This window comes from Lithobates pipiens, unplaced genomic scaffold (genome assembly GCF_037356315.1).
Source record: "Lithobates pipiens isolate NorthernLeopardFrog02 unplaced genomic scaffold, aLitPip1_a1.2 Scaffold_13, whole genome shotgun sequence".
Taxonomy (NCBI): domain Eukaryota; kingdom Metazoa; phylum Chordata; class Amphibia; order Anura; family Ranidae; genus Lithobates; species Lithobates pipiens.
This window is the reverse complement of record NW_027507718.1, coordinates 381,726,917-381,752,028: the sequence shown is the minus strand read 5'-3', so window position 1 is coordinate 381,752,028 and position 25,112 is coordinate 381,726,917. Positions and strand designations below refer to the sequence as shown.

Here is a 25,112-nt window from a genome sequence, read left to right as displayed (position 1 = left end):
CACATGGCTAAGCATGCATTCCAAGCACAATTCAGCTGCGCTGGAATGACTGAACCCTCGGTGCATGCGTTAGATGACATCCCCCCACTGGCCAAGAGGCCAAAGCCCAGCACCCAGAGAGAAGATGACAGCGGCTGTAAAGGGATGTAACCGCCATATTGCTCCACTTTAAGTGAGATTGTATAGTATTCACTTTTGTCCTCCTCCAGCAGCTACATACAGTTAGAGAAAAAAGTATTTGACCCCCTGCTAATTTTGTATGTTTGCCCACTGACAAAGAAATTATCAGCCTACCATTTTAATGGTAGGTTTATTTTAACAGTGAGACAAAAATATCCAGAAAAATGCAATTTTAAAAAAAGTTCTAAATTGATTTGCATTTTATGAGTTAAATAAGTATTTGACCCTCTATCAATCAGCAAGATTTCTGGCTCCTAGGCGCCTTCTATACAGGTAACAAGCTGAGATTAGGTGCACTCTCTTAATCTCAACTTGTTATCTGAATAAAAGACACCTGTCCACAGATGCAATAGATCTGATTAGAATTAAAAGTACTTAACAAAAGTCCTGAGTTATTTGGGTTCTAATAGAAGATTCAAAGTCTTTGAGCTCTCAAGAAGTTTCCAATCTCTCCACCATGGACAAGACCAAAGAGCTGTCCAAGGATGCCAGGGACAAGATTGTAGACCTATACAAGGCTGCAATGGACTACAAGACCATCGCCAAGCAGCTTGGTAAGGGGATGACGACAGTTGGAGCAATTATTCGCAAAAGGAAAAAAAAAAAAAAACACAAAAAATGATTCTGTCTCTCACTGTTAAATTTATAGACGGATCATTTCTTTGTCAGTGGGCAAACGTACAAAATCAGTAGGGGGATCAAATTTTTTTTCCCTCACCTTAAAAGATAATGTAGGGAAGTGAGGAGTGGAGGAGCTGAGTCGATACAGACATGAAGTAAAAGGACAAATAGGGAACGGTTGATGTTCCAGGTAATCAACTTTTCTTGGAGTGGTTGATTTCACCAGCAAGTTCAAAGGCACATTGCAAAAGAAACAAAAAAAAAACAGTTTAAGGGAAGAAAAATCACAGAACATAAGCCTTTAAATGCTTATTTTCCTTTTAATTCCATAAGCTGAAGACATGGTCTCTTAAAACCAAAAGCAACAATAAGCCAGGGCAAGGGACAAAAGTATCAGCATGAGTTCCAGAGACCCTCTGCCATACTGCAGACATAGCCCTTAAAAAAATCATGCTCTGTTATAGTCAGGTTAAATGCAAAAGTACAAACTGGCAGAGTGTCAAATCTCTGAAGCCTATGGCTTGGAAGGAGACAAAGTGAATAAGAAATGAATGCATAAGAAAAGCATGGAACTATGCTAGCTTTAATATATCACCTAGAGAGAGAGGATACTTCTTATAAAAGACCTGTGCCTACATGACACCGATGTAACCACACATAACAGCTTGTCGGAGTGTCAGCATTCTCACCAAGCTAAATTTAATTAGAATAAACACTAGCACGAGTCCTTGCTCAAAAGCTGATATAGTGCAGCTGTAACACATCCTCCGCACTAGGCTGGGTAGAATATGATTTAGATGTTGCTATGGCGCAGAGTTTAATAACCGTTATCAGTGTGAGCATCAGCAGGCCGGTGTCAGCAAGAGTGATGCTGAGCTGTCATAAGCCTGCTAATTTAACATACTAATGCTTTTATTTCAAAACTCCCTGTTTGATATGTAACAATGTGAAACTTGTTTTCCATGTAAAGATTTTATGACTTTGAAAAAAAAAAAAAACACATAATAAAAATACAAAACACTATGGATCTGAGATGAAATATAACAAGATGTCTTCGGGGTGACATCAAATAGTACCTACAGAATATCTGTCAGGCGTAACGGCACCTGCGTGTCCCTACCCTGCTGTCATGATGTCACAATATATCCAATCCACAGGCACCCATACACAGCATAGACAGTGATATGAGTGCTCTCCATTGGGCTTCTATATAAAGTAGCACTTTGTGATTTATGACAAAATAAAGTTCACTTATTCTCCAGGGCAACATGGGGTATAGTTCCGGGGGGGAAAACTCTTGCATTTAGTAATTCATCTTTGTTAGTTTATAAAAAGCAAATGTACATCTGGCATGTAGTGTGCGGGTCATAAAAACTGCATGAGATTGACACATTCTGAACTAATCAGCTGGAAATGCATTTTTTACAAGCCTCTCTGCTGACATCAATCAGAGCAAGGATCTCATTTTCAGCAGCCTAGATGCAGGGACATACTGTTTGTTATTTTTGTGTGGAGTTTATCAGCAACTTGCCCAAGCGAATGACGGATGGTTATGAATCTGGCTCTGTATAACTGGAGAAAACATTTCTCATCCTTTCTCTGCATGTCAGTAGCCTCTATTATCTAGTATAACTAACGGAACGCGCTCACTCTGGCCTGGCCGAGCTGCATGGAAAGTGCTCTGACCGACTGCAAGTTCATACTCCATTTATTTTGCACCGCTGGGATGTTTTGAAAGGCAAGTACGCACAGTATCTTCTGCTGCAAAGATATCTGCAGGAAAGCTCTGCAATAGGGATCATGTAGAAAAGTGTGCGAAAGTCACTCAGCAACCAATCAGTATTTCCCTTTCATGCAGTGCTTAGAGAACACATGGCAGAAACGGATTCTGGTTGCTGTGGTCAATGGTTTCTTTTTAACTTACTGGAATTGCACATTTTAACATTCTTTACACTAATGCTGCGTACACATGATCAAATTGTCTGGCGGACTTGGTCCGCTGGACCACAGTACGCCGGACCACAGTACGCCGGACAATTCGATCGTCTGTGGGCTCCAGCGGACTTTTTCATTGTAGAGTCCGGCAGACTTGGAAAAGTAGTTTTGACTCAAAATTTGTCTGCCGGACTTGGCTTTCAGCAGACAATCCGTTTGTCAGTGTGCTAGTCCGGCGGACTAAGAATGACACATGCTCAGAAGCAAGTACGAAAAGAAAGCTATTGGCTACTGGCTATTGAACGTCCTTTTTATAGTCCCGTCGTACGTGCTGTACGTCATCGCTTTAGAAATTGCTGGATTTTTGGAGTGTCCGTGTGTGGCCAAGTCCGTTCGTTATAAAGTCCGGCGGATTGATTGCCGGATTGTTTGCCGGACCAAGTCCGCCAGACAATTCGATCGTGTGTACGCGGCATTAGAATTTAGAGCAGGGTTTCTCAACTAGCGCTCTGTGGAACCTTGGGGTTCCTCCAGAGGTTGCCAGGGGTTCATTGAACAATAAAGAGTTTTTAACTTCCAGTTATTGTTGATATCAATTATCTTTTAAGCTGTGTGTAAGGGTTCAACAATGTAACAGTGTCCTTCTCCCAATGACCATTAAAGTGAAATTCCAGCTTACACCTAGCTAGCCTTAAAACTGTCTCCCCCATCCCCCTTTTACCTATGCTGACGAACCTGTGTAAGAAAGATGTAGATGGTCACCTATTTTCAGGCTGCTCCTGCCCATTCATATGATCCATGCACGTATCATGTACTGGCTGATATTTTTTCAAGCACGGAAGGCTATTTTGCTGACCTGGAAGAAACCTACCCTACCATACCACAAGTCTTTTGTTAAATAAATGCAGAATTGCCTATGTTTAAAATAACATATTAAAGCAGAGCATCTCCCAAAAATGTCAGAAAATCTGGAATCCATGGTTGGAATCCTCTATGGCGTCTTACTCAGAGGTCCCCTCTTTGGATGTAGCTTCTCAAGTCTCATGCACACTATCAGTTTTTCTGCTGAGTTTTTCCTTCAGGTTTACCAAAACCATGTAGTACAAGGGCCTGCCTGATTGCATACAAATTGAAACTCCTAAGGATTGACCTCATATTATATGGTTTTGGTAAATCTGAAGGAAAAACTCAGCAGAAAAACTGAGTGTGTATGGGGCTTCAGATTACTGTTTCCAGGTGTTTTTTGGATTTTGAAATGCGCTGTGTGTGAAGAGGGGAGGCATTTGTGTGTGTGTGTAGGTGTGTGTTTGGCTGGGTGTGACATAAGCCTCGTACACACGATCAGATTTTCCGACAGGAAATATGTGATGACAGGCTGTTGGTGGAAAATCTGACCATTTGTATGCTCCATTGGGCAATTGTTGTTGGATTTTCCGCAGACAAATGTTGGATGGCAGGCTTTAAAATTTTCCACTGACAAATGTCTGTTGTCAGATTTTGCGAGCGTGTGTACACAAGTCCGTTGGACTAAAGTTCAAAGTACAAACACACGTGCTTGGAAGCGGTCGGTCTTGTAAACCAGCATTCGTAATGGAGAACATTTGTGATGCGGCAAATTGTGAAATCTCTAAATCACATTCTCTTCCTCTTTAATGGGATAATAATGAAGCTACTTTGCTGGTGATACTGATGGAGATGCAAATTTTGTGTTAGTAGAAGTTTGGCGAGTGTTGATTTGCGCTTTTCATTTTGCGCCTTTCAGTTTGCGCTTTTCATTTTGCGCTTTTCAGTTCATTTCTGAACGGCCGTTCTTCAACCAGCCATGTTGCGGAATCGGAGGAGATAACATGTTATTTATTATTGGCCTTGGAGTTATTGCTTTGACCCAAGTCCAGTCCAGGAAAAGGAGAAGGAGGAGGATTTCTTGCACCAAAAATTGGTTGCTTTATTAATCGTGACCAATTATGTCATATGCCTTTGCTGTGGGAGCTCCAGGAGAATAATCAAGATGATTTTCGAAATTATCTCCGGATAACGGACCCCTGCTTTTACCAACTCTTGGCATTGTTGACCCCCTATATTAAGAAGCAGGACACATGAATGAAGCTTTTATTTTATTTTTTGGTTGAATAATGATTTGATTTGTTTTGGATGCATAGAATGCACTTTTTGGTTAAATTCTATTGGCAGATAGCATGTCTAATTTTCCTGTTTTTCTTGTTTAATGCACAATAAAAAAAAATTGGTGGAGAATAATACTTGGCTATGTGTTGTTATTCAAATGACAGTTTGGGAGTAGGCAGTTACATTTAAAAAAAAAATACAATGTAAAATTAACAAGGGACACCAACATAGTTGTATCAAACTATGGGATAAGGGTGTTGTGATAACTTGACCAAAAAATAAAAAAAAACATAATATTATTCTTGATATCACTAGAAAAAAAAAGCCTTCCGGCTTGTTCTTGCTTCCGAGCATGCGTGTTTGTACTTTGGACTTTTGTCCGGTGTACACATGCTCAGAAAATCTGACAGCAGAACGCTGTCCACGGAAAATGTGTAAACCTGCCATCCAACATTTGTCCATGGAAAGTTGGCCAACAATTGTCTGATGGAGCGCACAAATGGTCGGATTTTCTGCCAACAGCCTGTCAGCACACAATTCCCATCAGAAAATCTGATCGTGTGTTACGAGGCATAACAGTGAATGTTTAAAAATTCTACAGGCAATTATAGATCATCAGTGAATTGAAGATTTCTCCAAAAAACTGAAAATCAAGAATAGGGAGAGGTTATGGCATCTCAGGGAGATAATACTTTAGTATTTTATAATGTGAACAATATACTCTTTAAAATTATTTATTTTTCAGAATCTGGACAGTTCCTATTTTTTTATTTAACTTTTTGATCCCCTCCAGGTGACCTTTTAACTGGGTCTTAATGCAGAGAGGTAGGATGGATTTCCTGATCGTGTGATCACTGTGATTGGCTCCCATTCTCTGGTAATGATCAGGAGCCAGTGGAGTGGGTTTATGATCATTAACAGAGAATTGAAGCGGTTTGTGACTGCTTGGTACTTGTATTGGGAGCACGCAGTGAGTGTGCTTTCAGCACAGAAACCTGAGTTGACATGGATGCGATGCATGTCGTTAAGGCCCACGTGCCCTGTTGCTACATGTGCTATATGGTCAGCGAGAAGTTAAAAGTATACCCTACTGTTTTTATCAAAGGCACAGACCACAAGGTAAGTGTCTACACTTTTCAGTCCATGTTCATCTTAAAGCGGAGGTCCACCAATTTTTTTTAAAAAAGTCAGCAGCTACAAATACTGCAGCTGCTGACACCTACCTATCCAAGGCGCCCGTGATGTCAGCACCCGAGGCCGAATCGTCCCTCGGTCCTTGGATACTGCCACCACCATCTTCGCTAAGGGAATCAGGAAGTGAAGCCGCAAGGCTTCACTTCCTGGTTACCTACTGCACATGCACAAGTTGCGCTGTGCCATCCCAATGGTCCCTGCTGTCTCTGGGACCCGTGCGTCTCCCAGCACACAGCAGGATGAATGGGAAGTGGTGTAGGTCACCGCAATCACTGTGGTGATCTATGCCTGGAAGTGGGTGCAAAAACCTGTATTATACAGGTATCTGCACCCCCCCCCCCCCAAAAGGTGCCAAAATGTGACACCGGAGGGGGGGGGGGGTTCCGAAAAGCGGAAGTTCCATTTTTGTGTGGACCTCTGCTTTAACTTGAAACTATGCTTACTGGAAAATATTTAGGCCATAAATGCTGACCCTATTCAGAATATACTACAGTCGTTGATTGGCTAAGTCGATGTAGGAAAATTTTCACTTTGCAAAGAATACCCAATTACATGCAAGGAAAAGAATAAGCCCTTTTGCTTGCAAATGATTGGCTGATGGAATTCTGCAGAACTTCACCTCTTTGCTAAGCTCTGGGGAGAATGTCCATGCAGATCGCAACTTCACTTGAAAAGTGCAACTTCCCTTGCAAAGTGCACAACCTATTTACCTTTAGTAAATGAACCCCAATGGCATCAATACCATGAGCACGGACCAGAACAAGTATGACGTTTTGGAGTTATGACTTTTTGATTTATATACTCACGTTGGACCCTCGACTTATAAAGTATTTACAGTAGAACTATAGGCAAAACCTTTTTTTTTTTCATTTTGGATGCAACAAGAGATGGTTGAAACCCCTGGCAGATTTTTGTTCACCATTTGCTGTTCCATAGCCAAACGGAAAGTGAGAGGAAATCCCTGGAAATTATGGGAATTTCTTGGGGACCCCCAGGTCATCAGAACTAGTGCCCCCATTGGAATATTTCCCCTCTATTACTTTTCTTGGGACAACCCAAAATGTGGATTTTCTTTTACTTTTACTTTCACTTTCAATGATAATGGTAAACAGCACAAATATAGAGGGTGAATCTCCTTAACGGGGACACAGACAGCAATAAAAACTCACTGGTGTTCTATCCAAAACCGCTAAGAAAACTTTTGCCTTTAATTATACTTTAACTCAGAGGCAGCCAGACATCTAGCATTTTCAAAAAGACTTCAGAAATGGTAGCTCTCATATTTCTTTTAGTGCAGTTTTTCATGCAAGCATGTGGTTGTAGTGCTAGCTGAAAACTTAGCTCTATGTGGGTAATTTTATTCTCTAGCTACTGAGATAGTTACCCACTGCTTGGCAGTTATTTCATTTTCAGCACATTAAAATAATAATGAAAAATAAAAAAACACAGATGTGTAATTTACTGTTTGCCTCACAAATGGGTCAAGTGTTGAGGTTTTAAAGCTAAAGTTGAATTCTACTACAATCCCCATTGCCCTAACACCTAGCAAATACATCTGCCCAGACAATGTTTGTTCCAGGATTGGCCTAGCCTCAGGCTAATTTTTATGAGCCAGCTGATCAGCACAGCCCAAAAAGGTGATAGTAGTCAGGTGACTCTAGGTATCTCTAGCATGAAGCAAATGTTGTACAAGTAAACATACTTATATTTTTATTTTGGCAACTTAGGTTTAGCAGTGGGAGGTAGGGGTCGGAAAATAAAATCTGTATATAAAATGTGACTTTTCAATCTGCTTTAATAACTTTTTAATAAATAGATATAAAAAGTATTAGACTGTTTAGCACTTACATTCTGTGGAATAACCACAAAGGACATACGTAAGTGAGAAAGTTTAGCTAAAGGCAACATTTGTTTTCTTTTATTTTTGAATAGAGTGGAGAAGGATTTGAACCAGGTTAGAAATAGGTTTTTATTGCAGTCTATGTCCCACATAAGGGAGATGCAACTTTTTTATTTGTAATGTTTACTGGTATCATCAAAAGTGAAAGTAAAAGAAAATTCCAAATTTTGGGTTCACCCCAGAACAGTAATAGAGGGGAACTCTTCCAATGGAGACCCTGGTGACAGCCAGGGATTTTCTAACTTTGGAGGGATTTCATATAACTTCCTGTTTTGGCTATGAATACAAGAGTAAAAGAGTGCACCGGCCCTAATGTGACACCGTTTATTAAAAAAAATATAGACAAATGAATGTGGTACACTCACATTGTGTTGATAAAAACACAGACCACATGATAGACCTGAAGAAAAAAGCCACTCCCTCTGAAATGTGTAGTCATAGCAACCATCAAGCATCATTTATCAGCTGGCTTCTGAGGATCATGGGACATGGGCTATGGGACAGGAAGTAAAGGGAAATCTCCCCAATGGGACACAAATGGCAAACCAACAAACTTCTGGGTATGACGGTTCCAGCACTGTGATTGGCCGGAGCCGCAATTACATCACTCCCACACATGCGCGGGTGCCGCCGAGAACGGCACGTATGTGCCATTGCCTCAGTTGGGTTAAGTGTGCATGTGCCGCATGATGTCAGCACATGCAAATACAGGGATATCTCCTAAACCTTAGGATGAGAACCTCTCTCAGGTTTTCTATGGCTCTCTTTGTCCCCAGAAAGAAGGCTAGCCCTTTCTGTTTGTCTTGGGAACCACTGCCCTAGCTTCTCTGCCCTCTAGTGAGAGGAAATCCAACATTTTAAATTGTTGCCAGAACAGGAGGTAAAGGATAATCTTCCCATGGGGACACTGGATGCTTTGATTTTTTTATATCAACTCATTCTGTGATTCTATCAAAATGATGAAATCTGCAAAAAAAGTGATTAGCCATAAGTTTCCTTCCAATCACTTTATACACAATTACATTTTGATTTGATCAAAATTCACAAACTTTTTGCACTGAACAGCAGGACTGAGATACTTTGTTCATAAATACGATCATATTTTGATCGATAAGATCAATACCTGCCAATCATAACTTACGACAGGGGTGTTCAATCCATGGGCCCCAACTGGCCCTCTGATGTGGCCCTCAACCTCAAACTGAATGCAGGAGTTATGGTGCGATTTCAGAAAGTGCACAACACCTGCAAGATATAATAGAAGTCTATGGTAAAGAGCAGCTAACCCACAAGAAACCCACAAGTGCATTGTGCTTCACCCGCAGTGTGGGTAAACCGCAACCTTAGTGGGGGCTCAGGACAGTAAGGGCTTGTTTACATTTGTGTTTTGGGGGCCACACCCCCAACCACTGATGTAGCATTGGGGATCACAATGGCGAACCCACCCCTTGCTCCAGGGGGCCTGTGCAGCTTCCCTGTTACATTCTGTTTTACACTTGGATAGGAGGGGCAGCGTGTACAGGAACTGATCCTCTGCATTTTCCTCCTCCAACTGCTGAAAACTAGCTTCTCCTCCTCTCCCTCCCATTGGTATTCAGTGGCTGCAAGAGGAAAATAAAAAATGTAAAATTTTTGTACCGCTTCATTTTATTGTGGCCTGCGACCAATTACGAAATCACTTAAGTGGCCCTTGCTCTTCGGGAAGGTTGAGCACCCCTGACTTATCTTAAAGGAGAAGTACAGCCAAAGCTTGTTGGGCTGTACTTCTCCTTTGGATCACAAGAGTGCAGCTCGTTCTGCACTCTTGTGACTCATTTCCAGTGGGCTGAAGTCTGTTGTCAGGTGATGCCAGAGATCCCAGCCAGGCTCGAGAAATATATAGTACGAGATCTGTCCACATGCCTGCACTGGAACCTGGCTCAGACTTAGAGCTTGAGCCATACGCTTATGCCCCCCTGCACAGCCCAGCACTCCAGTGAGCATGCGGTTGGGGGCAGAGCAGAGGTCAGGTGACCGGCCAGCTCTATGCTCATGGAGCTGTGAGAACCTAGTGGTTGGCAGCGTTCAATCACTCGGTTCTCAGTGTTAGCCCTTGTACACACGGTTGGACATTCTGACAACCAAATCCGTTGGATTTTGTCCGAAACTGTTGCATACACACGGTCGGACAAAGTTGTTGGAAAATCCGATTGTACATAACGTGATGACGTTATTTCTTTACGACGGGACTACGTTCAGACTAGTAGCCAATAGCTTTGGTCTAGGAATTTGATCTGAGCATGCGTGGCACTTTGTCCGTCAGAGTAGGCTACACATGAACGGAGTATGTCCGATCAGACACATTCTGTCGGAATCCCCGACCGTGTGAACAAGGGCTTAGAGTTAGCGAGGGACAGATGCAGCATCGGACCGATGCTGGATCCACCTGGGTAAGTATGATTAAAAAAAAAACAAAAAAAACAAATCCCATACTTCTCTTTTAACTATTGGTATAAATCCAATTCATGTGTGTTCCATATCGGTTGAATGGGTTTTTTACTATACATTGATTATTCTGATCGGAAAAGACTGCCTTAGTTTGGAGAATTTCTTTCTATTGTGCCCACAGGACATATAGTAAATGGGAAATTTCCTCAATGTGACAAAGACAATAAAAAATACAGTCATTTTAATGCTCCCCTACTCTATCCAAAACGAATGCCACGTACACACGACCGTTTCTTCTGTCAGAATAAACTCTGACGTTTTTTCCGACGGGGTTGCACTGAAACGGACTCGCCTACACACCATCACACCAAAGTACGACGCTTACGATGGGACTAGAAAAAGGAAGTTCAATAGCCAGTAGCCAATACCTGCCCTTGCGTCGTTTTTGGTCCGTCGGAACAGCATACAGACGAATGGTTATCCCGGTAGGAATTGATTCATTCGAAAAGATTTAAAACATGTTCTATTTCTAGGTCCATCAGGATTTTCAAAAAAAAGGTCAGATGAAGCCCACACATGATCAGAATATCCAATGAAATTATTCCGTCTGACTTTTTCTGCCAAAAAGTCTAACCGTGTGTACACGGAATAAGAGAAAATCTTTTGGCTTTAGATATACTCTAAATATTTCAGTATGTGCAGATGGACACAATCACATACATACTTTAAAACTCACAGCAGCTCTTTGACCTCATAAATAGAATGTCATTTCTTAGTTTTTGCCTAATAAATATACGCCTTAAAGATTGATTTTTGACAATGTTGATGCCCTGTCATTTTGTTGAATGACTGTTTTAATAGCATGTACAATTCTCTGAGGAAGGCCCAGCCGGAAACGTGATCAGGAATGTACAGGGCTTTCTATCCTACACACTAGCCTTTATATAAAAGCATAAAACAGGAACAATATGAAAAGAAAAACAAAAAACACATACATACACAGATGTATTTGCAAGGCACAATTCTCACTTGACTGTCTCAGCAGATTTGCCCTGATGATTGCTGAGTGGTGCTTAAAGTGTGCCGGTAGCACAAGCTGCTTGTTTAAGTAATTGTGGAGAGACTCGACTGCAGACTTATAGCAGGTCATTGGGTGAGTCTCCTAGAAGTTTTGCTGCCCCCTGGAGTTTTGGCAATGGCTGCAATACGTATCATGGAAATTCTTTTCAGAAGCAAACTGTGCTTAGGAGATTGGAATTGAAATAAATAAATCCCCCGTCTTACAAAGAAATGCTTATGTGCTGCACACAATCCAATCAGCTGCAGCCTGAAATGGCCAGAGCTGTAATCACTAACAGCACTCCAGGGCTACTTAAATAAGATGCAATATTCCTGTTTGGAATGCCTTTGAGTGGCATAAATGCCTAAGTCTACATTATAAAGGTACAAATGCGGCCGGTGAATGCGGAAAATATTTTAATGCTTTTGGGATGGTTATAATGAAACTGCTTTGCTGTTTACAGAGTATGTTTAGAGAAAGATTATCAGAGAAATCCACAGCAGGTCCCTCACATTTATCACACTATTTTATTGAGGATATAATCAGGAAATTCTATATACTGCCGCTATTAAATACTCGGGCAAAAATGCAAATTAAAGTAAACCTGTAAAATGAGAAATATGGGGGCTGCCATTGCTGCTCCTTGTCTGAAGATGTTAGACCGAAGCAATATCTTCATATCTTTATGAATCGCAGACCTGGAACAAATATACAGATCAGGAAAGTCAAGTCCTTATCTTCGTACTTATTCCTGGTACGCGACTCATATGGAATTCAAACTGAAGTGACAGGCAATTCGTATTTTTAAAATAAGTGGTCAGCAATGGCAGCCTCTATGTTGCTCTCATTGTGGTTTCTTTTAACTGCTTCAGACCCAAAATATTTTACCCCCTTACTGACCAGAGCATTTTTTGTGATTTGGCACTGCGTCTCTAACTGACAACTGCGTGGTCATGCGATGTTGCACCCAACCAAAATCGGCGTCCTTTTTTCCCTCACAAATAGAGCTTTCTTTTGGTGGTATTTGATCCCCTCTGCGTTTTTTATTTTTTTGTGCTATAAACAAAAAAAAGGGCCATTTTGAAAAAAATAAAAAAACACATCATTTTTTACTTTGTGCTATAATAAATATCCCCCCAAAAAGATAAAAAAAAAAACATTTTTTCCCTCAGTTTAGGCCGATATGCATGCTTCTACATATTTTTGGTAAAAAAAAATCCCCCCCAAAAAAGAAATCGCAATAAGCGAATATTAATTGGTTTGCACAAAAGTTAGCCCCTAGTGGCCACCAGAGAGTGACATAATGGTGATCCGAGCAGCCGAGCCATGTTGCCGCAGTACAACTGCGGCGGCTGGTCGGCAAGCGGTTAAAGGGTAGCTCCACTTTCATTGGAAAAAAAAAATAGCAACAAATATATTTAGCAGATACAATTGCAACACAAGTCACATTGTAATTTAATTGTTAAGTTACCTTCTCAATCTGCATCACTGTAATTTTCTGTAAAATGCAATACACAATGGCGACTTGGAGGCATTCTATATACAGATGGTGCACAGAACACCCCCCAGAAAAGCCATTTCCTGCATGTGTAATTGGCTCACTGATTTTTCAAGAAGTCTGCACTAAGATACAAATCAGGTGTTGGGCATCCTGTGCAACCAAAAGTAATTTTTTGGTGAGATACTTCCAAAGGTAAATGTCTAGAATTATGCAGACCCAGCCCCTTTCCATTAGAATCTTGCAATTGCAGCAGCTAAATAATAATTATAATAATAAATCACTCTCATTCACATTAATTTTGCACAACCACCTTTTTCTTTAGAACAAAAAAGTAGGAATCCTCAAGAAAGTTTGTTAAAATCCTTGCAATTTACATAGATCACCCCGGGGGAGAATGCTTTTTTTCAAAATTGACGCTCTTTTTGTTTATAGTGCAAAAAATAAAATAAAAGGGGTGATCAAATACCACCAAAAGAAATCTATATTTGTGGGAAAAAAAGGATGTCAATTTTGTTTGGGAGCCACATCACACGACCACGCAATTGTCAGTTAAAACGATGCAGTGCCGAATCGCAAAAAGTGCTCTGGTCTTTGGCCAGCAAAATGGTCCTGGGCTTAAGTGGTTAAGGAAGGATCAATTTATGGTAGACCCATCAGAACCTGTTTTTACTTCTATTGGCTCTATGAGGCATCTTTCCATATTGTGACTGCTTCACAGTATGTTGTAAGTGGTGACACTCTCAAAAGGAGATGCAGAAGCCAGTACTTCTACCTGGTCAGAAACATCAACAGCCCAGCACAGAAAGTAAAGCAAACATGAGATACATCCTTGCTATAAACTGTGACTTATCAAATAATTATGCCAATAAATCAAGCTTTTTGTTCAGCATTACAAAAGCAGTGGTTAACTGTCTGATTGACTAAGACTGTGAATTTTTCTGAATGACCAACGCTATGAAAATAATAATTTTTCCCTGTGGTCTGAAATATACGTGTGGCATAGACTTTACTTTTCTATTGCATTTTTTGGGTCAAAGAAAAACATGATCAGAATAGTAGCATGTAAAACAACTGAAAATCCCTTGTGACAATGGTCATGTCATCTCCTTTGCGTGTTTGAGAAGTAAGCAAGTGCATTGTGTCACTGTGTGACACTGATTGAAACGTGACAAATGTTTCATTTATGTGAAGATAGGGAAAAGGCAAGCAGCTTCCGATGGCACTTCCAGTGGCACTAAGAGCATGCGTTCATGGATTTGTCCATGCAACGCATTCATACATCAGACATCATCTCTTCTGACTGGTCAGGAAAAAATATCTGAGAAAATGAATGGGTATTTAAGGCAGCAAGTGTGATACTCTAAGACAACACTAGAGGGAGCTGTTTGGAGACAGAAGACTTGCACTGGGCTGAACAGGGAACGGGAGCTGTGGTTTTCAGAGTGCAACAATATACTGAATTCTGCAGGCAGTACTAATCTGTGTAAAATGTAATAATGGAGAGGGACTATTATGCTGCGTACACGTGATGGGGCATTCCGACAACAAAATCCATGGGGTTTTTTCGACAGATGTTGGTTCAAACAAGCTTGATTCTGAGCATGCATAGAAATTTGTGCATCTGAATGGATTTTGTTGTCGGAAAATTTGAGATGCAGAATTTTGTGTGGCGGAAATTCCGAGGGAAAATGTCCGATGGATCCAACACATGGTCAGAATTTCTGACAAACATCAAACATTTTCCGTCGGAAAATCCGACCGTGTCTACATGGCATTAGGACAAATATACAAATGTATAATTTAAGAGAAAGTGCAGTTACATTTTAGATGCTTCTATTATGTAAAAAATATTTGTTGTGGACATTAAATAATATGAAACAAACAAACAATCTGTGTCAAGTTAACAGACATAATTTGGGCCAGATATTCAAAGTGAAAAACTGATTTGTTTAAATTATATACTATTATTTTTTAACTGCTTTACAATTACCATATCTATCAAGGGGTAATGCATGACAGTATATATGATGTATATACATAACAGACAGTTCTACTTTAAGACTTTTACTATAATTTTATAAGTGATGATTCATACATATTAGAAGAAGCAACAGCCCTTTTGTGAAATATACGGTTGCCAAGCAACTTTTGAAGTTTCGCATCCACCCACCAGGGCACACTCCAAGGAAAATGAACAGTTATAGTATACACTTTCCTTTTCAGCTCAGGATAAATTCAGCGTCATGTAACTTGTCACCATTTCCTTATACCCTTCAGTAGCATGCATTTGCTTTAAAATATAAACATCCTTCTAAATACAACAGATCGTGCTATTTCGGACCTGTTGGCATTTTGAATAATAATAAAGTCCAAAAAGCTTAGACATCAACACAGCTTCAGTACAACTCATTATCATCCTCAAATTCCCCATACAGCAGGTCAAGTACAAAGAAATCAAAATAAGAACAAACTGCTTTGAAAAAAAAAAAAAGCTGAAGCTTAGAGGCATTTGTTCAAAATGTATCTTTAAGCATCAGTTTTAAACTGAAAAAAAGGTCATCAGAAGCCCACATCATAGTGTCTAGAGAGATTTGAATGTAGCTGAAAAAATAGCAAGTTTCGGTTTGGTAAGAATCCATTTCATATAACAATGAGGTGTGCTGACAAAATGTCATATCCCCATCAAAAGTAAATAGATGTAAAAAAAAAAAAAAAGGAGGAAACTTCATCTTACCTCCTTCATTGTCCTTACTGTCAGTGCACAAGGTTTCCATGGCAACATCACATCCTGCTCCCCTCCAGCCCGGCTGGCACACACAATGCCATCCATTTTGATCCAATGCGCATCTTCCATTGCTGTTACAGAGTCCCGGGCAGCCTTCTGCCAAGACACAGACATAAGGAAAGTCATGACATGATTTGGGGATTCCACTAAGCTCCAATTTTATTGAACAAAACATAGGACACTTACAGGCCTTCATAAAAAAGCATAAACACTGTAACAACACATAAAGTGACAGAGTTATACTACACAGATCATAAACTCCTAAGAAGTCTTGGTAATTTGTGGTTTCACCACCGGCACTGGAAACCTGTGGACACCAGCATCCTGATGACCAGATAGGACAGCTAATTTCTTATTTTCCTTTTATTTCAATATAAAAACAATTTGAAATCTGGTAAAATTAAGGGTTGTTTTTAGAAAAACAAAAACAAGACTGGCTGATCTATGACTGTTAGTCTGTATGATGCACAGATAGCCCACCATTCGATGGCAGGACAGGTTGCAGTCATTACACACACTTGGCATTATTTATTAAATTTGCTTAAAAGAAGAACAATTCTTATTTCCCATAGCACCCAATCGTGTCCTTCGTTGATTTTTCCCATACTGCACTGGGAGAATGCAATGAAGAATCTGACTGGTCCCCATAAACATGAACAGTTTTACCTTCAGATATTTGAATAAATAAGTACCAGTGATGTACAAATGCAGCCAGTAAGCACTATTGAGATACACAATAAGCCGATTATTATTTTTTTTATTGATTATATCTAAAAAGCCATATTATCTGGTCCCAGGAGGTCAAAGACTTCATGTGAATTTACAGTGCTTTCCATAGTTGCACAAAGTACCCGCCGGTGGCAGTGATGGTACTTTATGCTGAGAGTACATTCCTTTTTCACATAAGAAGCAAAAGCTGAGAAATAAAGTGAAGCAGCTTAGCGACTAATCTAACAGACATTGGAGGGATCAGGCTGCAAACGGAGGGGACAGGACTGACAAGATTTCCAACTTAACGTAGGAGCTGTGCAATTCTGGTTACTCAGGACGGACAAAATGAAATACCATAAGGACCACAAGAAGAGACATTGAGAAGACTATACAAAAACACGGCTGTGACGTGCTTCAAGACATAGAGCAGAAAGTGAGGTTTTCTTTGTGACAGTCTCCCTATGGCCTTTGCAGTGGGTTACCTTTATATCCTATCTTGTCTGCTTTTATGAGCAAGAAGGGAAAATTTATGAAACAAATGACAATAATTTAAAAGACTGGGTTATTAGCAAAAATATGCTTCAAAAGTCTTCAAGGCTGACAATACATATAAAAGTATCACGATAAACAAAACAAAAGTAGAAATGATAATTTGTTATTTTTCTTTTTATCTGATTGAAGACTATAAAGCAGCGCTTGTACCAAGATACTTTAAAAGCAAAAGAAAAATAGATTTATTTTGTTACTGTCTGAGAATGGCCTCGGTCAGATAAATATGTACAGCTTAAACATTGGATTTTACATGTAACAATGTGTAAATGCATATGCTATGTCCGATATTAAACAGGTAGGTAATGAGCCTATTCATTCACATATAACATGGAGCCCAATAGTTGTAAAGCACAGTGTACAAACCAGAACACTGCAATACACTTGCACAAGTATTACAGATGGCAACTGCCATGATACAGACCAAGAGGACCGGAAAAAAACACTAAAATTTGACAGAGGATATAACCTTCGTAAACATTGTTCAAAGCTCAAAATACAAGTTTTGGCTAAAATTGGACAATAAGATATTCCTGTGAAATTGGGCCCATTAACTCAGTTTTGTTCATCTGCTGCTTACTATACCTATTCAGTTTTAATATTTTAATAAGTTTCTCTTTGGAGTTGTAGGGGTAAAAGCTTAAACTTTTAAACAGGGGATACTTTTATCCACAGATAGCTGAAATTGTACTGGTTTAGACTGGGACTTTTAGATATCATAAATGCTTTCTTTAGGTACAAACTTTTCATGTTCTTGATCCTCTCATAAAATATTATTCGCTTGCCATACTACACCATGCTAGTGCATGAAATGTCAATCATACAGTAACACAATGAGGGCTTGTGTTGCCGCCATCAGTTGAAGACTCCCCATTCAGAAATCATTAACAGGTGCATGTAACCAGTAATTGACCTCCTTCTTAACTGCTTCAATTGGGTTTTTCATTTCCATAGACTTGTATGGGAATGCTAAACACCCCTGATCTGAACAAAAGCCCATTGACACAAGCCCTAATGTATCATTTAAAGCTAGCTGGCTTTAAAACTTGCTAAATTAAAGACCCAGATAAAGTATACAGACTAGGAAAGTGAGAAAAGTATCTAGATCACTTGTTTGTATACTTGTCCTAAGTCTGTGCTATAATATATTAAAGCAAGACACCTAGCATGACAACTAACACTTTCAGATGAAGACCTCTTCATGTTTATCTTAGGTTCCTTTTAAGGACATCAGTGTACTGTTAATGGGGCTTGAAGGTGATGCTACAGAAATGTTGTGCCCGCAGTCACCAATAAAATCCTGTAATTTAAAAGTCTGTTTCTGATTGGTTGCTGCAGAACATATAGAACGTATAACCCCAATTCTAAAAAAAGGTGGTATGCTGTGTAAAATCTACATGAAGACAGAATGCAATGATTTGCAAGTCTCATAAACTCATATTTTATTCACAATAGAAAATAGAAAACTGAGAAATTGTACTATTTTAATAAAAAATAAAATAAAAAGGTATTTTGACATTGATGGCAGTAACATGTCTCAAAAAGTTAGGACAGGACAATAAAAAAAATGGCAACGTAAGTGGTACTAACAAGATGGATCTGAAAGAACATTTTGCAGCTAATTAGGTTAATTGGCAACAGGTCAGTAACATGATTGGGTGTAAAAAGAGCATCTTAGGCCGCGTACACACGGGCGGATTGTCTGTTCAACTTAGTCCGCTGAACAGTGTTTCAGTGGACAATCCGCTCGTGTGTGGGCTTCAGCTGACTTTTTCAGCGGACAGTCTGACGAACAAAGTCTTACGGAATTTCCGTAAGACAGTCCGTTCAAACTTGGTTTTGTCCGTCCAAACTTGGTTTCAGCGGACAGTCCGCTCGTGTGTAGGCAAGTTGGACGGACTAAGTATGGCGCATGCTCAGAAAGGGTTTACACGGCCGAAGGTTGCATTGCAGTGTATAGGACGTCGTTTTTCTAGTCCCGTCGTACGTGCTGTACACGTCATCACGCACGCTTTCAGCGGACTGTCTGCTCATCGTGTGTGGTCAAGTCCGTTCATGTTAATTTTGAACGGACTTGTCTGTCGGATTGTCTGCCGAACTTAGTTGGGCAGACAATCCGCCCGTGTGTACGCGGCCTTAGAGTCAAAGTGTCCCAGAAGTAAAGATTGGTAGAGATCCATCATTCTGTGAAAAGCTCAGTCTAAAAATTGTCGAACAATTTTAGAATAATGATCCTCAATGTAAAATTGCAAAAATTTTAAATATACCATCTTCTACAATCTATAATATCAGCAAAAGATGCTGAGAATCTACAGATGTACGCAATAGAGAAGGTTGAAACACAATATTGGATGCCGTGATCTTCTGGCCCTCTGACGGCACTGCATAAAAAACAAGCACGATTCTGTGATGGACATCACTGAATGGGCTCAGGAATACTTCCAAAAATCACTTTCTGTTCTCCATGCCATCAAATAAATGCAAGTTAAGCTCTATCTTACAAAGAAGAAGCCATAGCCAAACATGATCCAGAAATGCTTCCATATTCTCTGGGCCAAAGTGCATTTAAAATTGTGTGTTGCAAAGTGGAAAATGGTCCTGTGGTCAGACAGATCGAAATTTGACATTCTTCTTGGCAACCATGGAAGCCTGTATCTCTGATGGTATGGGGGTTCAGTTATGGGAATGGAATGGGCAGCTTGCACATCTGAAAAGGCACCATTAATGCTGAAAGTTATATGCAGGTTTTAGAACAGCTTGTGCTCTCATCCAGTTGACATCTTTTTTAGGGAAGGCCTTGCATATTCCAGCAGGACCATGCTAAACTGCAAACCGCATCTATGACAGTGGAATGACTTTGTAGGAGAAGAGTCTGGGTGCTTAACTGACCTGCCTGCAGCCCAGACCTTTTACCAATTGAAAATATTTGGCGCTTCTTGAAACGAAAAATATGACAAAGGACTGTTGCGCAGGTAAAATCCTATATCAGACAAGAATGGGACAACATTCCTCTGCCAAAATTCCAGCAACTGATCTATTCATATCCCAGGCATTTACAGAGTGTTGTTAAAAGAAGAGGGGATGCTACACCGCGGTAAACATGAACCATTTCCCCGGACTCTAAGATGCTCTTTTTATACCCAATCACATTACTGTCTGCTGCCAATTTTACCTAATTAGTTGCAAAATGTTCTTCCAGATCATTCTTGTTAGTACCACTCCCTTTACCACAGCTTTTTGTTGCCCTGTCCCAACTTTTTGAGATGTGTTGCTGCCATCAATTCTAAAATTATCTTATTTTTTTCCTAAAATAGTATACTTTCTCTGTTTAAACACTTGGTAGCTCTTCTATGAAATTTTCAAATTGTATTTTGTTTTTATGTAGGTATTGCACAGCCTCCCAACTTTTTTGGAATTGGCAACACACACATATAATATATTATATGACACCTTTGTATATGACTTGCTATTAGGTGTTTTTAACCTCACCATACACATATAAAAGGAAAGCTGTATCCAGGCAAATATGCTTCAATCTACAGACCCCATGGTATATGTGAATAGGAGTTCAGAGCTATATATTATTGTGGCTTTGTAAACTGTAGATTATGCAGGTTATCGCAGGATTAACTTGCAATGAAAAATAGATCCAAAATATTAATATAATAATTGGAGTGTGTGTGTAAAAAATTGTCTGTTTACTTTGCAAAAGAAATTTTCACAGAATACCCTATTGCACAAAATACCCCATCATGGAAAAAAACTTTACAACCTACTTTCATTTGCACATGGCTGGATTATAGGAGCCAGCAGGGTTTTACTTCATGCACTAGGCTAAGGAAAAATTCTCTTGCAAAGTGAAGTCTATTTGCCTTTGTGAATGAACGAGTGTAAACTTGTTTGGCTTTTAGTATTCCCACTGTATGGTATCTACGTAAAGTCAAAATTTTTTGCATATTTGACTTGGTCAGTAAGTAGATGCAATCCCTTTTAGTTGGTTAAAAGCGAACAGTGGCTTTTGATTTCATTTTACTAACAATATGAAACCTGGCCTGCCAGTTATTAATAAGGATATTATGTCTCCCTGACTCCAGTCTAATTATTAGCAGAGTTATCTTTGCAAATTGGAAGGCGGAATGTGCTTAGTGAGCAGATTTTAAGGCAAAGTACTTTATAAAGCTGAATGTGCCCGTTGCTTTTTTATTTCTTCCTTAAAATGTGGTTCCTAATTGACTTTTATCCCTGCATAACTTGATACAGAATGTTCTAATGGGCTTGCTTCCGCTTTATAATTAGGACCTTCAGAGATGAGAGGGCTGCTGTCTTAGTTAACCTGTTCAGTTGGGGACGTAACATTCGTTGTAGGTCAATGTGACATTAATAAGCAAATTACAGCGCTGACATTTTTAAAGGTGTATTAGGAATCCATTAAAGTGAAAGTGCTCACCCTGCAACAGCATTTTTGGCAAAGGCGTGTTAGGCCATCAATTTCAGACTGAAGGTTTTTTTTTAAATACACAGCAACAAAAGACACAATGGCAACTTTTGGGGAACATGCACACACGGGCCACATTTTTAGGGAATGAGCGATGCAAAGGATAGAGCAACATTACAGCAGTTCCAAGAGGCTCCTTCATGGCGGCCATCTTTAAGGAATTCAGCATAGTCAAGACTACAAGATTTGGGGCAATTAATTACACTAAAGTCAAATGATTATGATTATATTATGCACCAAAATGTACATATATGTCATAATGGATATTCCAGTAACCTTAATTTTTTGATCATCCAAACAGATTTTATTGATTTAGTGGAACTTCTGCATTTACAAAAGGGTATGCATTATGGTTGAATGGTAGTATTAAAGATGGCTGCCTTTGACTTGCATTGCAATTTGCCAACGTGACTTTGGTAGCATTCCTAATATTTTTTCCTTTTAGAATCTGCATTAAGTTACAATTAAACAGACACAACGAGTAAAGCTATAAAATTGGATTGGATGAGCACATTCATTTTGCCACTGCAGGCTGTGTTGAATAAGCCCCAACTAAACGCTCTGCACCTGCCTATACAAATCCTCAAAAAAGTTAATTAAATTGTAGTGAAGCAATAATAATTTCATAGAAATTGGCAAGGAACATACAATATGAACATTTAAATGACTCTGATTGATTGCATTAAAGAAATTATGACATGTATTTATTAATTTCTTCAAAAATTCAGCTTGTGCTATATATAATGAAGCTCTTAAGCCTTTTATTTATTTTTATTTTTTATTAACATCTTTGTAAAGTTGTGTTTTCAAAAGAGAAAAGGTTCACATTTACAGGCTATTTCTGCTTGATTACCTTCAAAATGTTGCCTTTAAGAAAGCAATTTGTATACCCACATATTCCTCCAAACTAAACAATATACTCCAGTTTCAAAAAGCAGTATTGGTCTCAAGTTTGATAAGCCAGTCTAAATTTACTATAGATATATATTTATAAATGTATTTTAGTATTTTATCAATATTACTCATTTATTAAAATGATTAAAGTGTAAAAATGTTGTATATTAAAGTAAAATTTTTATGTTGAAATGTATAAAAGATAATTATTTAACTAACCTCCTCTTTCTGATTAAACGTTGAAACTAATGAAAGCGACAGAGCATGGGACAAATGTATGATCAACATAATAAAAAAAAAAACCTATGAAGGTTACACTCATTTGGAATAAAAAAGGAGAAAAAATATCAATTAAATGGCTAACTGAAGAAGCTAATGCATTCAATATAAAAATAGCTGGAGTATTTTAATTGCTGGGAAGTTAAATGTCTATATGTTTTTTTTTAAATAACTCATTAAGTAATATCAAATTAAGAAAACTTTGAAATAAAAAAGAAATGTCAAGCCTAAATTTGCAATACTTAGGCATGCATGGTTCTATTACAGAATAGCAAGGAAACAAAAGAGTGAAAATTAGTTTTTTCTTTTTTTGATGTATAAATAACTTGCACATTATGACTGTTTTTAGTGCAGCAAACATTTTAAGAATTATAGCAAGCTGCTGCAATTCATATATTCATATTTTTCCCACATTAACTAAATTCCAACATAACAAGGGTCGAGTTTAGCCTCACTGGAATTGTACTCAAAATCCTGAGCAGATAGAGCTCCACAATACTGGAGCAGTTACAGGACAAATCAATTTAATGAAATACTAAATGTCTGTATTTTTCATCCCTTCTCAAACCAGCAGAGGTAATGCACTTGTAAAAATAATAAAATTTAACACAAAGAAAAAACAAAAGTATAAAACACAATAAAAAGATCAGCAAATGCTATACATGTAATAATGCACACGTACAAACAGCATTGTTCAAATTGACGAAAGGAAGGTGGGATTTATGTTAATGGTATTTAGCTGAAGATTGTACAACATATAAAAATTGGGGTAAATATAGGTGTATATATACTCCAATTGTTGAAGGATAAACAAATAGAAAAAATACAGTACCTTTAACTATTTTATCCAAATAGTGAGCTTGTGAAGTTGAAGGGGGGAAAGAACAAGACAGACATTTCAAGACATTAACTGTTAGCAAAGGCATGCAGAATAATAGAGCATCTGAGGTTAGTAAAGAGAATATCAATGTTAGATCAGTATGGGGTATGGGATATGCATTTCCATATCAGAGATTATAGCTTATTCTACAGACTACAAAGAAAATAATGATTTGTAGATGGAAATGTAGATGATGATTTATAGATTGTTAATACCAACTGACCACCCATGCAGGGACAAGAAAAATGTGTACTATATTTTTTTTCTACCAGGGGACTGCATACTTCTTATTCCTATACAAGGAAGGCTATCGCTATTCGTGCACACCAAACCTATGTAGGTTATAAATATTTAGTCAAAATGATTTGGCTTTTTAAGTAACAAATGTGATAAACCCCCAAATATACAGTATCTTGTTGATCACACTTTATGCTCAAATACACTATTTATATCCTTTTACTCCTTTTAACCACTTGCTTACTGGGCACTTAAACACCCTTCCTGCCCAGACCAATTTTAAGCTTTCGGTGCTCTCACACTTTGAAAGACAATTACTCAGTCATGCAACACTGTACCCAAATGATTTTTTTGTCCTTTTTTTCCCACAAATAGAGCTCTCTTTTGCTGGTATTTGATCACCTCTGGGGTTTTTATTTTTTGCGCTATAAATTAAAAAAAGACCGAAAATTTTGAAAAAAATCACACATATTTCTTTGTTTCTGTGACAAAATTATGCAAATTATTAATTTTTCTTCATAAATTTTGGCCACAATTTATACTGCTACATATCTTTGGTAAAAATAACCCAAATTAGTGGATATTATTTGGTCTTTGTGAAAGTTAGAGAGTCTACAAGCTGTAGTGGGAATCATACAAAATTGATCACATCTGATGTACTGGTGGCCTATCTCACTTCTTGTGACCCGAACAAGCCAGGAAAGTACAAATAACCCCCAAATGACCCCTTTTTGGAAAGTAGACATCCCAAGGTATTTAGTAAGAGGCATAGTGAGCTTTTTGATGTTGTCATTTTTTCCCCACAATTCTTTGCACAATTAAGATTTTTCATTTTTTTCCACAAAATTGTCATTGTAATAGGTTATTTCTCTCGCATGGCATGTGTATACCACAAATGACACCCCCAAAAAAATGCTGCTACTCCTCCTGAATATTACAATACTACATGTGTGGGACTTTTTCACAGCCTGGCCACATAGAGAGGCCCAACATGCAGGGAGCGCCATCAGGTGTTCTAGGAGCATAAATTACACATCTAACTTGTTGACTATCTACACTTAACACTTTTGAAGGCCCTGGAGCACCAGGACAATGACAATTGACACTGATGACAGATGGCACTGATACGTGGCAATGATGACACTTATACGTGACACTGATGACACGTGGCACTGATGACAGATGGCACTAATATGTGGCACTGATGACACGTGGCACTAATACGTGGCACTGATGACAGATGGCACTAATATGTGGCACCAATGATGCGTGACACTGATGACAGCTGCCACTGATAAGTGGCATTGATGACACATGACACTAACAGATGGCACGTGACA

The 25,112-nt window shown here is 38.9% G+C and overlaps 1 protein-coding gene across 16 annotated transcripts in view; it reads right to left on the bottom strand.

Moving 5' to 3' along the window:
- Positions 1-25,112, bottom strand: part of TENM3 (teneurin transmembrane protein 3) — a 1,601,892-nt gene that overhangs the window by 151,821 nt on the left and 1,424,959 nt on the right. For 9 of the 16 annotated variants that reach the window (XM_077477263.1, XM_077477264.1, XM_077477253.1 and 6 more), the window contains 3 exons: positions 23,488-23,514; positions 16,921-16,941; positions 15,677-15,823 (listed from right to left, as the gene is read on the bottom strand). In XM_077477263.1, coding sequence (XP_077333389.1) covers positions 15,677-15,823; positions 16,921-16,941; positions 23,488-23,514 — 195 coding nt within the window. The remainder of the gene's footprint in view (positions 1-15,676; positions 15,824-16,920; positions 16,942-23,487; positions 23,515-25,112) is intronic. The other 7 variants (XM_077477258.1, XM_077477269.1, XM_077477259.1 and 4 more) reach the window with 3 other exon arrangements.